The 18,743-nt window shown below is 38.7% G+C and overlaps 1 protein-coding gene across 1 annotated transcript in view; it reads left to right on the top strand.

Annotated features, from left to right (window-relative positions):
- SEMA5B (semaphorin 5B) overlaps positions 1 to 18,743 on the top strand; it is a 207,882-nt gene that overhangs the window by 25,425 nt on the left and 163,714 nt on the right. The window contains exon 3 of the mRNA XM_083349852.1: positions 14,340 to 14,385. Within this exon, the coding sequence (XP_083205978.1) occupies positions 14,340 to 14,385 (46 nt within the window). The remainder of the gene's footprint in view (positions 1 to 14,339; positions 14,386 to 18,743) is intronic.

Genomic DNA, 18,743 nt, shown 5'->3' with positions numbered 1-18,743 from the left:
TGTCTGCATTATGCAGTCTTCCTCTGGCAAAAATGTTGGCCTGCAGGAAAAAAGAAGTTGAATATCCATTTGTCACATTTTGGTTTATTGCTGGCTTTTGGGGGCTTGTCAAAACCTAATTGTGAATTCAGATAACTGTAGAATACCACTGTACCACTCAAGAAGTTCAGTATCTATGGAGTGCTCCATCCTCAATTTTAGGCTCCTGCCTTTTGGATCTGGTTTCATCATTCAGGTTCCCTGGAGGCTATTTGTCACTCTGAAAAGTGGGCTGATAGACCTTTTATGTCTACTTTGAGAGTTTAAAAACAGCATTTAATTCCTCGCATGTCTGGAATGACAGTATTTCCAAAGAGCAAGGAAATGGCAATTAAAGGGTAGCAATGTGATATTATCTTCTTGTTCAGAGATAAGATAAAGTTAGTGCAGTGCTGGATATGTCTAGTGCAGGGATCCCCAACCCCTGGTCCATGGACCAACACTGGGCCGCAGCATGCCAGCAACCGGGCCTCACAAACAAGCAAAGCCCCATCTGCGGGATGCAGGCAGTACATGAAACCACACCCCCTCTGGTCCACGAAATACCTCTCTCCACGGAACCGGTCCCCAGTGCCCCAAAAGTTGGGGACCTCTGGTCTAGAGAAGAGATAAACATAAATCACATAGAGGCTTTTTGATAAAGAACATATGAGAAAGATTACACATACTGTGCTGTTTTTTCTTTATTTCTGATGTTTATGAATTGTGCCAAATGTGCTACATCTTGTTGAGACAAGAGCATCCCAGACTGGATGCTTAGAAACAAAATGCTTAAGGAGTTGGGGATGTTTGTATTAAATTGTGTGCAGGTACTGGCTTGCACCACTGGATGAAACACTGTATTAATTTGTGGCAGAAACAAAAATGGTATGAAAAACTAAATCTAAGAGCAAAGATTTATTTCTTTGGAAAGGGCAGCAGAAGTTCTCATTGGTGATGTTAAATAATGGTTCAAGAAGAGTGGGTAAAGAGGACAGCCAGAAGAGATGTCAGGAAAAATTCTGCAAAATCACTGCTAACTTAGAAGGATTTATAAAATATTTCTTTTATATAATTTTTAATATTTTATATAATTTTTTGATGAATTCTTTGTTTATTAATTTTATATGCTGCCTATTTCATAGTGCAAGGTGACTCTGAGCAGCTTGCAGTGCAATAAAACATACAGATGCCAAAACAATTACAAATGGTCCTTGACTTCCAACCATTCATTTAGTGACTATTCGAACTTACAATAGCTCTGAAAAAAAGTGATTTATGACCATTCTTCACACTTTTGACCATTGCAGCATTCCTATGGTCACATATCAAATTTCAGGAACTTGGGAACTGGCATGTATTTATGACAGTTGTACTGTCCTTGGTTCATGTGACCACCATTTGTAACCTTCCCAGCCAGCTTCCAACAAGTAGTCAGTGAGGGAAAAGCAGATTTGCTTAACAATGGTACAATTCACTTAACAACTGCAAGGATTCGCTTGGCAGAAAAGGTGATAAAATGAGGCCCAATTCATTTAACAACTGCCTTGGGCTCAATGGTGGTCACAAGTTGAGGATTACTGGTATGACTATGAAAAAAAAAGATTAAAAATATAAAAAAATAAAATAAGCTAAAAATCAAGGGGAGAGATGGGTTGCCTTTTCTGTTAATGTGCCTCCAGCCAGGAGCTTCTTCAGGACTCCATGCCAGTCAGCATAGCCAAATTTTAAGGTTTTTCCTTAAGGCTAAAAGTGGGGGCAAGATGTCCCAAAGGGCAGGGACCATGGAAGAAAAGATTCTTGTCCTGGATCCCACAGCCAAAATTCCTTGCCTGGTGTGGTCTGTAGTAGGTCTCTTCTGCAAGCATGAGCAGGACGGACCAATTTATAATATATGAAAGATGTTTTTGAGAAATTTTGATGGCCCTATGAATAGATGCAACTCTCATTATGACTTTTTACAGGTGGTCCCAGCAATTAAATGTCTGCATGCTTTTGGTGCTGGTTTATGTCTCCAGATTGTCAAGAAAAGCAAACTGGATCAAGGGAATAATCTCAAATTTATATCTCTCTTTTCTTCCAGAAATTCAAGCATGTAGTACTCCCAAGATAATTTTTTAGTTCCCTGGTGGCTTTTTGGGTGGTAGGATTCTGAAAAGGAGTTAGACATTTCTGTTTTCCTAGGCAGTCTTGGCTGAGAGTTCTAGTCTTTAAGAACTAGATATTTTTTTTGGTGGCTGATTGAACCTTGGAATTCAGGCTGGCCCTCCCAAAAGCCTTGGGATAACTGCAATAAATAAGGTAAAGTTATCAGGGAAAGTAAAAACAGATAGGTAAAATTATTTTAAATTTTTCATTTCAGTGCTGTTAGAGTTCAGCACTAAAACCTTAATTTGCATTACACTTCCTTATCCCCTCTGCTTGTTCCAGATCATTAAAAATTGCTAGCTTTGATATACAGATCTCAACCTCAGCTACCCATTTCTGAAGCTTTGCCTGAGTTGTCGTTGGTAAAATAAAAATCTTTATTTTTTGTTTGTGTCAATCCAAAACTACTCATGTTAAAAAGGAGTACACTCAAGACATTTGTTTAAAAGCTTGTTCTTGGGATAAAGGGATGTCTTCTTCTAACCAATCTAGATTCCAGATGAAGTGATGTATCACTCCATTGTAGAACAGGAATTGCAGCTTGAGTAGTAACTTGGGGTAGAGGAAGTAAGAATGGCAATTGGCTACTGTTGTATCTAAAGTGGGCTAGGTAGTGGTAAATGATAGTGATCTCCTCTCAAACCTATGGTACTGACATGTCAAACACAAGGCCCGGGGGCCAGATCTGGCCCGTGAAGTGGTTTCATGCGGCCCGCAAAGCCATCCTGGAAACAGAGAGGGAACAGCCCCCACTGCTTTGGCCCTGGCCCAGAGACCCTCCTCCTGCCAGAGACCCTCAGTTCTGTCCCACTCCTGCCCAGGCCCCCATAGGCACCCTTGATGCGAATGATGTAGAGCTGGCCACGCCCACCCAGTAGGCCATACACACTCTAGCCACGCCCACCCAGTAGGCCATGCACACCCTGGCCACACCCACCCGGCCCCTTGAATGCAATCGCAATGCTGATGTGGCCCTCAATGAAATTGAGTTTGACACCCCTGCGTATAGTAGAACACATTCAGGTCACATTCAGGAAGCCTGTGGTAGCCAATGATATTCCAGGCTTTTCCTCACAGTTGCAGGTTCATTAGCTGAGAACTGATTTCACAGTTTTTTTGGAGTCGTTTCTTTTTGCTATCCAGATCTCCCTTGTTAATACATTGTTGGCCTGATTGTACAAGATCCTATCTCCTTTCCTGTAGCCTTCCTCTTCGGTGCAATGGAGCTTTAACTTTGTTGTAAAGCAAAGCATATTGTTGTTATATATACCCTAGCTCTTGGTAAGGACACACATGTCCTCACAAAAGCTAGTATACGATGTCACAATACCAGTAAATCCGTCCAAGTCTGCTTGAAGCAGCTTCAGAAACACTCCAGTCCACGCAATCAAAGCAAGCCTGCAGCTCTAACTTTGCCTTTTCAGTCTGTTCCCTATTCCACAGCTCCAGTCATGAGAAGGTAAAATCTGTATTGTTTTTTTTATTGAAAAGTTTTACAATACATTTTTAAAAAAAGACAAAACCCCTCCCAACCCCCTCCCCTCTCCCCAACCCTCCCCAACATCTCCCTCCCTTCCCCCTCCCCCCTCCCCGACTTGCCAGAGCTCAATACAGGGTATAAAATACAAGCAATCATAGTCTACCTTATGCCAACAACAATAAAATATTAAATCTATCGCACTTTAACTCTTATAAAATAACTACAAGCAATTTAAATATCGCATCAATACTTATTCAAATGCTAGATGAAACTTTTTAGTCAAAAAGTTAGACTAAAATCTGTATTGTTAAAGAGCTTAAATTATTGTATTTACAGAATATTATCAAATTTTACAAAATTCATGCCAGTTGGGTGATTTCTGGGACATACACACTTCTCAGCCCAAGCCACCTCACAGGGTTGTTGTTGTGGAGAGAATAGGAGGAAGAAGGGAGTATTAGGTATGTTTGCCAGTTTGAGTTGTTTGTAAAAATAATAAAGATAAGGTTTAAAAGGCCTTTAAAGGAATGGCCTTTAGAGAATAAAGTGACATTAATTATTGACAAAAATGTTAAAAAGTCAGTGCTTGGATATGATGCCCTAAATAGACAGAATAATCTCAATTTAAATTCAAGTCAAGCCAACCTATTCTCCAAACACAGATGCAGAGGAAGCAAAATTTGTACAGTTCCATGATAATTTGCAGTACCTTGACCAAACACCACAAAAAGGGTCATACTAAATTACAGGAGACTGGAATAGCTCCATTCTATTAAAACTAAAATGAAATTTGAAAAAAGCCAAAAATGTGGTATTGGTGTGTGAAACAAAGAAGGAGACACCGGGAAAGACAAATAGATTAATATTTAGAACAAATACATTTTAAAAAAAATATGTGAAGAAATTCTGTTCGGTCAGCAAAAGCAAGGTCTGATACTGAGTGTATTTTAGATCGTGATCTCTTCCTCACAAAATTACAATGTAAACCAAAGAAGAAAAAAAAATCAGATGAACAAGATATGACCTCTGCATTATTCTTTATTATATGGTAAAGGTCAGTAATAGATTTAATGGGTTATATTTGATAAATAGAATGTCTGGAAAATTCTGTATTGAATTTCATGGCCCCATTAAAGATGAAACAAATAAAAATAACCTGAAATGCAAAAACCAAAGGAAAGTGAGGTGCCTTTCTGCTGACAAAGTAAAAGTAGCTAAAGAAAAGTGGAAGACAAATTATAGTAGATTTTATTTAATTATTTAATTAATCATATTTATAGAGGATCGTACACAGAGGAAATTTGCTAAGGTGACTGCCGAATTCCCCTTATGAACAAGAAGTGACAAGAAATTGTATCTAAAGAAGCAATGCAGAGGCAGACAGAAAGAGAAAGCGAGGGAATATAGTACACCAGTAGTATATTTATGGCAGAATTCCTTATTTTGGCCCTTGCTTAATTCTGTACACTATGACCACTTTTCCATTATTCTGCTAACTTCCAGCTTTATTATTCCAGCTTTATATAATTAGTATGCTACCTTGTTGATGTTGTAGCAGAGTGTTACAAACAATCATAGATCTATTCTGTTACACTTTTCCTCTGGGACACATTTATATATTATCATCATTTTTTTTTAAAAAAAAGATATATATTCCCCATCGAACCAAAGATTATCTTGGTTGTGAATGTCCATTTGGCTGTCTACTTATTTATTTAATAGTCAAGTTTATGTATCAGCCCATCTTACAAGAATTTACTCCTGGTGGTGTACAATCGTTAGTAAAAAGAATACATGTATAAAAACAAGACATTTAAAATGGAAAAATCAGCATTAAAAATGAAAATAATTAAAACTAAAAATATATACAGATCCCTGAGAGAGAGAGAGAGAGAGAGAGGGAGAGAGAGAGAGAGAGAGAGACAGACAGACAGACAGACAGACAGACAGACAGACAGACAGGCATCTCAATAGTAGAATCATCTAAACAAGGTCACGAGGGCATAACCAGATCTTGATGGATTTCTGGAACATCAAAAGCGATGGAGCTAATCTAAAGTCTGGGGGAGAGAATGAGTGTTACAAAATGCAGGTGCCGCAGCAAAGAAAGCTCATCTGGGACCTGCCAAATGTAGGTCGTTGGCTGATAGTATCGGCAACATGTCCTATCTGCTGAATCTAAAAAGAGAATCAGAGACAGCCTGGTTGATATAATTTGAGAGAGGCAATCCCTCAGATAACCTGGTCTCATGACATTAAGGAGTTTAAGATTTAAAATCAGCATCCTAAATTGGAGCTGGCAACCTTCTCTTGGTAGAATACTGTTGTTATTTCTCTAGTGCAGACATGTCAAACACAAGGCCTGCGGGTTGGGTCCGGCCCAATATGTGGGTCCGTCCGGCCTGAGGACCTGCTCTGGAAACAGTGAAGGACCAGCCTGCTGCACCTCAGACCGGCCCAGGCCGACCAGGCACTGATCTGCAACCTGGTTGCGTCCATAAAAGATAGAACACGCTCAGCCTTAGATTCACAGGGCAGCCCTGCCCTTTGGCCTGGGCACGTGCACAAGTGGAGTCCGGCGTCCCTGCTGGCTATCTTGCCTCGCAGGCCCACTTCACCCAGGACACTGGTGCTGGCCGTCTCCTGTGCGTACACGCAGGGGGCAGGACAGAGGTGGCGGGGCTGCTCCTTGCTGGTTCCAGGGTTGGTTCCAGGACTGCCCCATGGATGTAAGGCTGAGAGCATTCTGGCTTTGATGGACGCAACCAGGTTGTAGATCAGAACTGCCCCCCTACCACCAGCACCTCCAGCCTCACAACCACAAGGCTTTTCTTTCACCAGGACAGCCCCCGCCTGCCCATGTGGAATTACAAGACTGGCAGCCACATGGCAGTGCTGGCAATCTCTCCCCCTCCCATCACCCCTTCCTGAGCGCAGAGGAAGGAAAGAGATGAGAAGGCAAAGGAACAAACGGAAGGAATGGAGGAAGGAACAGAGGGAGGAAGGGAGGAACAGAGAAAGGGAGGGAGGGAAAAAGGGAGGAACAGAGGGAGGGAGGAACGGAGGGAGGAAAAAAGGAAGGAAGGAGGGAAGGAAGATAGATTATAATGAGGGGGAGGAAGGGTCTGAGGGAAGTCCTGCCTTAACACTTGGCCGTGAGCAACCCTGCTGCCCTTTCGCCATCCCCTTATCCCCTCCTCCTGACCTCTCCTTATGGTCTCCCATACTATCACTGAGGATGCTTTGGTTACAGAGCTGGGTCTCCTCACATGGAGAGGGAGTGGGCTTCCCTCTCACCCACACATTTTGCCCTCTTGCAACACTATGAGCAACTTGGCCAAGGAGAGTGAGCACAGCAGCAGCAGCCTTGAGGAGGAGGTAAGCACAGCCGGGCGCCCCCTTGGGAAGTGGGGCTAGGTTAGGCTGGGCTGCAGGATCCTTGAATTTGAGAGCTGTGCACTTGACCTCCACAGCCCAAGGCTCTGGGCAGCCCGCACCACCATCCAGGGGCCGCCTTGCATGGCCTGAGAGGGACGGTGAACCTCCTGCAGTAGACCATGTTCCGGCGCTCGTCCTGGTCTCACCCTTCTCCGCTGGAGACCCTTGGATTTGTCCCAGGGCTGCATAGTTGCCCCTGACACAAGCGATGTCAAGCTGGCCATGCCCACTCAGTAGGCCACGCCCAATGCAGCCACACCCACCCAGCCCCCGAGGGCAACCACAGTGCTGAGGCGGCCCTCAACGAAATTGAGTTTGACACCCCTTCTCTAGCGTATTACCTTGCATCTAAATATCAGATGCTGAGAGAACTAACTCTGTATTTATTTATTTATTTATTTGACATAGTCTGTTTGTAAATTGTCCAATGCATCTTCTTTGTACTTTAAATTATTTCTATACTACCAATATCCCAACCTAAAGATAAACAGATAATCTGCTAATAGTCCCTGTAGCTAAAGAATTTTATGCCTGTTGTTTTTCACTGTGTTTTGTTATAGTGAATGTTGAAGGATCACATCTTCATATTTGTCAAAGTGCTAACATTTAAAACAGTAAAAAACATTCATTTCCTTGTTCCATTTTCTATTATGCTACAGTAAGTTAAAAGCCAGTTAAAGTGTGAAAAATGTTTCCCTAGATGATATAATAAGAATAAATCTTCAGGATGTCTGTATGTACCTGTTTTAAATCTCTTGAAGATAGTGTCAAAATGCTACATTAATGTTATTTTTTTATTTTAATATATATGATATATAGATATATAAAAATCTTGAGTGCTTACTGGAGCAGAAGTAGATTATCAGTCAATCAAATAATTAATCGTTAGTACAACAAAAATTCCATAATGGTTTGAAAAAGCTTTAAAACGAATAAATCATACAACAGCTTGGTAGCAGCAGGTAATTAAGAGACAGCCAAAACTCCAATGATCAAGAAGAGAAAATGTAAAAAGCAGATGTTATTTTCTTTACTGTACACTGTTATTCTACATAAGGCTTTTATCATTATACAATCTTTCTGACTTATTCCAAGAATATAACAAGGAGTCAAAATAACATCACCTTCTATTTGAAACCCTTTCAATATTTCCCATCGGTTTATCAGTGTTTGAAATTACAACATTAATTATGTTAAGATGAAAAAGTTAAAGTGGTTACACAGTGCATGTTATTTATAATATTTTCAGAGGTGCCTATAACAAACCACATGCCAGCAGTTCGATTCTTACCAACTCAAAGTTGACTCAGCTTTTCATCCTTCTGAGGTTGATAAAAGGAGGACCCAGATTGTTGGGGGCAATATGCTGACTCTAAACTGCTTAGAGAGGGTTGTAAAGCACTGTGAAGCAGTATATAAGTCTAAGTGCTATTGCTATTGCTATATGAAATTTGTTGGGTATGATATCATGATGCAAACAGTATTGTATAGATCTTTCTGAACTCTTTTTGAAGTTGGAATAGTTCCTTAGTTCTGTATAAAGTGAAATTTCTATAGTGCATGTAAGTATAACCCATTTTGTAGAGAGATAATGTGTAGTTATTAGCGCCTGTGCTAAAAATACATGACTCCCTAAAAATCAAGAGATCTGCTAGCTAGTTGCAGCTGGGCGTGTGTGTTTTTTTCCAATTAATTGGGAAAAAATGTTGCATAACGAACAGAGACCAGGTTTTTCACTATTTTCTTCCTTTTTAAAATACATTACATCAGTGCTGGGCCCTTCACAGCTGTGTCTCCATATTAGCCTTTCATGAAGCACTGTGCAAAAGAGAAACTTGTGTTGGAGAGCCCTATGTGGCTGCCAAAATAAATCAGGCTTTTTCTTGCCAATGTATGGAGATCCACCATACAAACTTGCTCTTCAGGCATGGCTTCCAGGTGTGACCTTATAGGTATTCCAGGAAATGCTGAGTCAAATGGGTATTGGCCTGAACAGCCTGCTGTTGTTGCCATGAGGTATTTTAAAAAGCAAAGAGAAAAGTGAAGACAATTGTAGCAAATTAGAAACATATACTTGGACCTCCAATGGATTTCCAAATGTCTTGTAGTAGTAACAGGAGTAGCCAGTTACATTATTTTTAGCCAGTATTTGCCCAGGTTGCATTCGGAGTGAAATGCCAACTTTTGCATGGGTAGAACCTAGTGGCATTCTTTTACATCCTTTTTTTCTTTTAGAAACGGACATCATTAACACATTTGTTGGAACTTGTGCAAAGTGCTCACTATTTCATTTTGAGGAACTTTTGAGGAAAGTCGGGGATACAAAAGCATTATTATGTATTTCCTTCTTTTGGGATTAGGATTAGGACCTTTCATAGAAAACCACTGTGTGCTTTTCTTGGGGCTGATAGTGTGTGTTATGCTGATGTTTGGAAGAAGGCATTAAATCTTCCTAAAGAGGAGGGGAAAACAGGCATTGTGGGAAAAGTTCAAAGGCAAATTAATTGGCTTTCTTTTCAGTTTTCAATTGAGAAAATGTCTTTTTCCAGATCAAATGCTCTTGCAACTGGTTCGGCTTGAAAGGATGGTTGAGCTCTTTGTCTTTTTTTCTTTTCTTTTCTTTTTTAGTTAGAAAGGAGATTGCAGCTAAACAACTGCCCCAATACAAATGGGCATGCAGTATATTGTGTGGACAGTGGAGGTTTGCAGGAAAGACAAAAATAAAAGTAAATTATGACTTCAACTATTTATTCACAATTCCCCCTCCCCTAGGAAAATGGTCCAGTCATATTCATAGTTCTGCTTGACTTCTTCCAGAGATATACCGGTAATTAATCAGTATCTGCTTAACATCTTTGATACATGTTCTTTTTGAGTAATAAACTATGGATATATATGCTGCTATATCCAGCTCTGGTGACTATATGGATGCCAAAACACAAGTAATAGAGTTTAAAAATGTTTGGGCACTGGTAGAAAACTGAATATAGAATTTGGCTGGGTGAGATGCTGATAGAGTGATTGACAGAATTAAGATTTTGAAGGAATTACAATAAGACTATAGAGCATAGGTTATAATTAAATATGCCAGAGTTGGATTATCTGATTTAATTCCCTGAAAGTTTTGGCTGGGTCGTGAGTCAGAATATTGCCTTCTCTTAGAATCAATAAACTACAGTAGGGATTTTTGTGTTCAGGAGCATAATTTCACTGTATTAATGTTGACCCAAGTCTTATGACTGTAATCCAGTTGATAATACACTCAGAATCACAACTTTGTCAGGTGTGCAGTTTGGTAAGTATCTGTTCTGTGAGTGTACAGCTGATGTCCCATAGAGCCTTCTGAAGGGAGGATGCAAAGCTGTTGGAAGCGATCATTTGGGGATGGATTTTTCAGGCTGCTATGATCCTATGTACTGGAAGTTCTTGATTTAGGACCATTCCTTTAGCAAAGTTAATGACAACACTTAAAAAGAGACTTGCAACATCATGGTCTCCCCATGGTTATGTGTTCAAAGTTTGGGTGTTTGGCATTTATGATGGTTGCAGTGTCCCAGGGTCATGTGATTGCCTTTTATGACCTTCCCAGGAGCTTCTGACAAGCAAAGTCAAAAGGAAAAAAAACAGATATGCTAAATAAGTATGTGATTTGCTTACTATAACCACATCATTTGCTTAATGACCATTCGTTTTAATGTCATAAAATTGGGTGTGCTTCATCTAACAATCCCAATTGTGGTCATTACTTATAGTCGTTAATAGTTTTATTGAATGTTTTACAGATCTACACCACTCAGAATGATCTGGTGAAGGAACATATAAATAACCCACGTTAAAATAAATAAAATATTGTAGCCTTCCAGATGTATGGAAGGTCTCAGATCAGCTAGTTATGAAATGTAATGGCATCCTTGCAAAAAGACATTCTAGATAAGGTATCATCGGTTGATACAATTTTCATCTCCAATTTTAGAAGGTAGAATTCCAGCACTAACCCTATAAATATACATAGTTTCTGCATTCTTTAAGAAGCATTACACATGGTTTCCTTTATCTTGTAACTGGATTTTGAGATAGTGTTGGATGGCATAGCAGAGGGACTTTTGTGTGTGTCCATGTGTGGTGTTTCCATACGTTTTTGCATCAGTCCCCTGTCAACATGAATCCAGATTTCCCTAGAAATTTGGTGAAGAATCACAACAATGTTTAGAGATGAAAATACATACTACGTTAATGCAAATGTGTTCTCTATTTCGTTCAGAAATAGATATGCTGTAATTGATATGCTATCCTATATTGATATTTTTATTAGTTCTGATGTATTTCCATCGGAGAGCCTTGAAAGAATCAGCTTAAATATTAAAATTATTTATTCAGTCAAAATATACAGTGTTTCTAGGAGGCAGGCTATTGCTAGTGCAAAATTTTTCTTATGAGTTATCCAAACCCAATGCATTTAAATAGCATTCTTAACAAGAATGGGAAGGCAAAGCTGCTAAACCTCTTGTTGCCCTTCTCAAAGTGAACTGGGACTTGAGGCTTATAGATGGTCACATTTCCTAAGAAAGTTATATTATTTGCTTGATACTTTAGTAGGATAGTATTATTTTGCAATAGCAAGACATAGGAGTATGGGTGAATTGGAATTAAACTCAAACCTAAAGGTATAGTAAGTGGACTAAGATAGGCTCCTAGAGTGCATACAAAAAGAATATATGTTGAATAATAATGCAAATATAGCAAATGTATAACCTTCAAGCCTTCAAATTGATGAAAGCAGACAAATGCAATATTTTAAATATACAGTGCGCAAAAGAGGTGTATTCATTATGTGATGCAGCAACAGGAGAGAGATTTGCAGGATGGGATGACTGCATGCTCAGATACAATTTAAATTCAAGTAATATGCTCAGAACTTGAAATCCCAAGGGTAAAAGTTGGATTCATAAATCACAGCCATTGCTCTTTTGTAATACAGTATCCAGCACTTGCTTAAGTAGAGTTTGCTTGGTTCATTGAAAGAAAAAAAAGGAGAAAGATAATCAGGTAGAGGGAGACAGAGGAAATGTTAATTATTTCAGAATTAAGCAATATATGGAACAAGCAGTTTGTGGTAGAGGTTCCTATCACCTTAAGCTTGGTAATAGGAATAGGTTCAGATCTGCAGTAGAGACATTTTAACCCTATTCTCCTTGTGCTGTGGCTTCCATCTGAATGCTGTTTCCAGAAACTCATACTTGCTTTGAAGGGAGAAAATGCAGCCTTGGATATAAGAGCCTGGGCTCTGGGTGGTGAAGTAATTGATGGTGTTGAAAAGGTTAGCACTCTTCTCCAGCACTGCTGTCCTGATTCAAATTATATGTCCCTTTTTCTTTCCTTTACATCTTTGCCTGTAATTTTTAAGAAAACCTGACAGTGGATCCTCCACATCAAAGATATAGTGTGATTTATATCAATGGAAGATACTTAATATTTGGAGCCATTTTAAATCACATCCTGTAGCAGCTGTCTGTATGTGACAAGTCATTAGTATTCATTTTATTAGTGAATAGAGCGGACTTCATATGTTGACCATCTGTGTGTACATGACATGAAGAATGCTATTGTCTTTTGCTTCTCTCCTTCCCCCTTAATTTTTCTGATATTTGATATTTATGATGTGATGTGGTGATGCTATATTTTTTGTTTTTGGTAGACTGGTTAAATTAGACTCTTCAACTCATTGACCTCTTCATGAGGTTTCAGGCCCCCAAATAATAGTATATGAAAACAATTTAATAACTAATACTTTAAAGAATAATAATTATAAGAAAGAGAAAAAAAAGTTTGGATAATGGACATTGCAGTACTTGGAGATAGCAGAAGAGAAGAGAAAGAATGGGAAAAATCACAAAATATAAAGACCTGCAAATAGAAGTAGAACAACTGTGGCAAAAGAAAGCAAAGGTAGTACTAATATAATAGGCCCCCTATTGCAATCCCAGAACATTTGGAGCATGACTTGAATTCCATTGGTATGACAAAATTACCATTAGTCAATTACAAGAGGCAGTTTTCATTGGAACAGCTTATATCGTGCAACAGTACTTTTAACACTTAAAAGTAATTTCTGTCTTGGGAAGAACTTGATTGGTGGATAAAAATACCAAATCCAATTTAAATATCTGGTTCACTGTACTGTATGATGAATCATAATAATGGATAGTCTCATCAAACCTTGGAGATCAATATTAACCACTGAGTTAGATCTACAGTGTTTCTTGGTTACAAATTGCTTAGTATGGAATTGGAATGCTTCTTAAGGCATCAGAAATTTCCATTTGCTGTATTTGGAGGGGGAAAATGTTCTTTATACATAGTGATAACCTTAATTTATTGTCGGGATTTTATTGTTCAAGACCCAAGTACCATGTGATGGGGTGAACTCCATTTAATTGCCCCAGCTCCTGCCCACCTAGCAGTTTGAAACAATGCAAATAGATAAATAGATACCCCTTCGGTGGGAAGGTAACAGTTTTCCCTGTGCATATAGCCATGCCAGCCACATGATCACGGAAGCATCTTTGGACAACGCTGGCTCCTCCAGCTAGGAAACGGAGATAAGCACCATCGTCTAGAGTCACATATGACTGGACAGGGGAAACCTTTATCCTTATCTTTTTACTTTGTATAGAACAAGATCGAGCCTTTCAAAGTTTTGTTTATGTTACAGAATTCATTTAAAAAACAGCTAATATAGTGCATTATATATTTGGAAAAAGGGACGTGGTGGCTCAGTGGGTTAGGACGCTGGGCTTGTCGGTCAGCAGTTTGGCGGGTCAAATCCCGAGTGCCGCGTAACAGAGTGCCTGTTACTCGTCCCAGCTTCTGCCAACCTAGCAGTTCGAAAGCATGTAAAAATGCAAGTAGAAAAATAGGGACCACTACGGTGGGAAGGTAACAGCGTTCCATGCGCCTTTGGCGTCTAGTCATGCCGGCCACATGACTACGGAGATGTCCTCGGACAAGCGCTGGCTCTTTGGCTTTGAAACGGAGATGAGCACCGGCCCCTAGAGTTGGAAATGACTAGCACACATGCGTGGGGGAACCTTTACCTTTACTATAAGTTTGGAATTGTTTGATTCTTTAGGTTTGATTCATTGCCTATAGAAAATTATGTTCATGCTTTATGATGCTTTATGATAATGTTTCTTTACTCAGATAAAATATTTTGTATAACTAAACCTTCTCTAATTTCATCTGTTTGCTCACACAGGAACTACCTCTTCAGACTTAGTCTACACAATGTTTCTCTTATTCAGGTATGTTCAGCCTTTCTGTCATCTACTTGTTCTGATTATAGAATTATAAAAAAACTACATAGAATGTTTTTATAAAAATCAATAGACAAGCGTATAATAATGGTTATTAGGAATGTGAATTGATAAGCTCATATAACCTCTGTTTTGGAAAAATTAGTCTTGTTGATTTCTTTTGTAATGAAATTTAAATGTATCATTTTTGTCATATATAGCCCTATGTATTTTACTCTGAGAAGGTAGAGCTGGAGTAAGAAAAATGTTCTTGCCCTTTTCTAGCTCAATTACTTTAGCTTTGGTCTGTTGACTTATAGATGGATGACAAGAAAGGACATTGTGTTAAAAGCATGGAGGGTTTTATGATGGATAGTTAATGCAAGCTTAACTAAAACAACGTAAATACTGTAAATCCTTAGCTTTCCTTAACGCAACATCGGCAGCTTTCAAAGGAGGTCTTCTCTGTTCTCGTTCATCATTGCTCTGAGCTTTTGTTGGCCCTGCTATGAACACAAAATGCTGAGGAGTGAGTTTTGCTCAGTTCCTCAGCTCCTCAACCTGTAAACCTTTCAGAAGTAAATGCTGTTCACAGTATATGTCATTCCTGTTCTGCCAGCAAGGGCCTAACAAAGTGTAGCAAGGATCAGCGTTCTGAAACTTTTGTAAAGTTTGTTCTGACTTGGTTAAAATTATAGCTATAACAACTGCAGTTATATAAATAGAGCTGGGTCAACTTTTGTGTTGTTTCATGAAACTGTACGTGAGTTACAGCCATGCGTGTGACATGCTTCTATAGTTTGAGAATTATTGAGGTGATGTGTTTCAAGCAGGCAGTCACAACTCATATTCAAACTTGTTGGATAGCTGTTGCGAAAGCAAGGCAAAATCAGTGTCAGGTTTGGGAGGTAGTAGAGTTGGTTGCCTTGCTCTAATCAAGAGGAAAAGACTGAACTAGAACAAAATGAGAGATGGTCTCTGATGGTCAGCAAAACACTGTAGTAAGACACAGATGAAGGCAAAGCTACTCAATACCAGAAAAACCCAGTAGTGCTGTGGAAATTGAAATATTTGTCTTTTTTTTTTTTGCTTACTTGAACTGATTCTTAAATAAGAACACAGATTCCAGCAATGTTAGTTAAGAAGTTGTTACCACAAATTCAAGGTGCTGGTGATGACCTATAAAGCCCTAAATGGCTTGGGTCCGGGATATCTGAGGGAACACCTGCTGCCGGCATCAAGTTCCCTTCATCCTGTGCGCTCCCACAGGGAGGGCCTTCTCAGGGTGCCACCGGCAAAGGATTGCTGGAGGGCGACACCCAGGGGGAGGCCCTTCTCTGTGGTCGCACCTGCCCTTTGGAACCAGTTACCCGTAGAGCTCAGGACTGCCCCAGATTTTCATTCGTTCCGCCGGGACCTGAAGACCTGGCTCTTTGAGCTTTCCGGCCAGGACTGAGAATTTTTAATTTTTAACCTATTGCAATTGGGTTTTTAATTAGAGTTAAGGGTTTTAGATTTTAATTAAGGATAATTTAATTTATTTTAATTTGTTATTAACTTTTGTATTGTTATATTGTTTTAATCGCCTTGTGAACCGCCCTGGGTCCTACGGGAGAAGGGCGGTATATAAGTTTAAATAATAAATAAATAAATTCTGTCACATTTGCTGCGAATGGGTTGAGGAAGAGGAATAACATGCTGTGTGTTCGCATACATAAAGTTAGTAGAGTTTCTTTAGCTGCTTATTTAAAAATAATTACAGGTCTACCACTGATTTAAAATGTTTACTTCATATAAAGTCATTCACTGAGTAATTTAATCCTTAAGTCAAGAAAAAAAATATTTATCTTTAGCTATTGATAGAAACAGTTCTTATATTTCTCTTCATTACAGTTATCAATAGCAGAGATACTTGCATGTCGGTTCCATGAAAGTTTGATATATTACTAGCAGGTGTTCCTCATAACTCATTCAAAGAAAAACAGCAGTTTCTGATTATCTAACTATAAACCTGAGTCTTGAGATCTGGGATTTCTCTTAGCATAACTGAGGTTTCAAGACACTGCATGTGTCCTCCAACATTTTCTGTATACCTTTAAGTTTCTAATATGGAAGAATGGAAGGTTTTTAAGTAAACGAAGAACAATATTAGCAACTGTATTTTATTTAATTTTATTCATCATTTTGATAACCTACCTTGTGTCCAGAATCTCCTGATAGTAATCATCATCTCATACCTCAGTTTATTTTTCCCATACCTACTTTGTTGGATTGAACTATCAAAATAGTATAAATAGTCCACCTTCGTTTATGCTAGTAGTTCTTAAATTGTTTGACTCAATTAGTCCTTTTCTCAATCTCAGATAACAACAACAAACAACAACAACAACAACAAAACCAACCTCCAAACACACTCTGTTTTTTTACACAAGTGCCTTAGCAATATCTGTTGCAAAATGGGTCCTTAACTCACAAACAAGCAATAACAAATTGTGTAACCTCAGGATATTCCTAAATTACTCCCAGTTTAAGAACTATTGCTTTAAGCTCTCAATGGAGATACAGGTATTATGGGAAGTTATTGTATACCCCATAACCGTGTGGGTTTTTTTCATTATTTCCACAAACTTCTTTTGGAGAAGAGGGGAATTTCTCTATATTTATACAGTGTATATCTGATGCAAGCAACCAGCACCACTCAAGGATAGACCCAAACAGATATTTTATTGTTGATCACCAATATTACAAAAATATTGCCAGACTGTCTTCATTCTCTTGGAAAGTGGCAGATATAGACCTAAGGATTTGATCTCAGACATTTGCTCCCCTGAACGGACTCTAAGCTAGAATGTCTCTTTATTCTCCCTGACATGGCCCCCTCCCATTCAGCCAGGACAGTGAATATCCTATGTATTTTTCATTCACACTGACTACCAGGAGGTACTGCCTGACCTGTTTTGTTGGTAGAGCTAATAATTAGGACAAAGTCATCCACGGAGCCTCTATGACTGAAGGTGAGATTAAAATCAAAGTCTTCCCAGTTTTCATTCTAACTTTTAAATACTACAACTCTCTATACTTAATTTAATATATTAAATCAAAAGCAGTCTTTCTGATATGCTGCTTACTGTATTTTTTTGGTGCTGCATACAGTCCCCAGCATTGTACAGCACGGTCAAAGGCAGCTGTTGGCCAGAAAATTCTTAGGCTCTTATATCTTGCTTTGGAAAAAAAATAAGCTTGATAAGATCATCTGTGATTCAAGATCCATTTTATAATTCTTCAGATAAAGAGATCTATGCATATCCAGTTGTTGTTCGAATATAATCTGAACCCTTGATAAGGTGTTTTGGGGGGTGGGGGGTGTAACTAAAAAAAAAAGATCACAGTGGCAATCACAAGCACAAATTACACTTGTGAAAAGGGTGGAGTTTTAATCAACAGTTTGGGGCCATGATCTTTTTTGTTTATTTTTTTTAATTTAAAGTATCTCCCCCACCAGGATTCCACTGATCATTGTATGTGGTTGAGGTTGATTTTGGCCCCAGGAAATCATTTAAGTCTTACAACATTGCAAGAAACTCTATTTGTTTAGAACTAGTGAAGGGTATTAAAAGCAGATGAACTTTGCTTTTAAGAAAACTAATTTTATTTAAAAGTTTTCATTAAATTAAAGTGCATTTAATATAAATGCCATATGATTCAAAATATAGTTTGATTGAGGCTTCTATTTTTTCTGCTAGAATATCCTAGTTTTTCTTGGGTGTTTGAAAAAGCCTTGTTTTCAGTGCACTTTCATCGCCATAAGTTAAGGTTTTGTTTGTTCTCACTCTCTTCTGGAAAAAAAAAGAAACTTAAAAAGAGAAATAAAGCAGTTTAAAGTACACAGCTGTCAAAGTAAGTATTTTGACATATAGCTGCTATCTATCAGAAATGATGTTAAAGCTAGGCATGAGAGATTCTGTTTTTTCTCCTTTAATCAGAAAGCTAACATTTTCTGCTATTTAGCATATGATAGTCATTCATCATACTTGCTGTATTTATTTATCTTCTCTGTCACTTGGGGGGGGGCAGAGAACCTCATACCTTTGAACAAAGAAGCAGTGTAATTTGCCACTGAATGTTCCTTTTTTCTTCTAGACAACAGTCAGGATTGTGGTTGCTGTGGAATTTCCAGCGCTGCAGTTACATTCTGTGATGTGGGTGTTAATTTTTTACCTCATGAAATGTCATTGCAAAACATATTTGCTTTTTTTTAACCATAGGACCTCTGATTTTAAGATTAGCTCCTACTCTCCCATATTTATGAGAATATACCATGCACCTCAAAAATCCTAACAGGAAACTTAAACATATTCTGCACACTT

The sequence above is a fragment of the Vipera ursinii genome, assembly GCF_947247035.1.
Source record: "Vipera ursinii genome assembly, chromosome: 1".
NCBI lineage: Eukaryota > Metazoa > Chordata > Lepidosauria > Squamata > Viperidae > Vipera > Vipera ursinii.
Note: the sequence above shows the minus strand (reverse complement) of the source record. Positions and strands in the feature narration are given on the sequence as shown.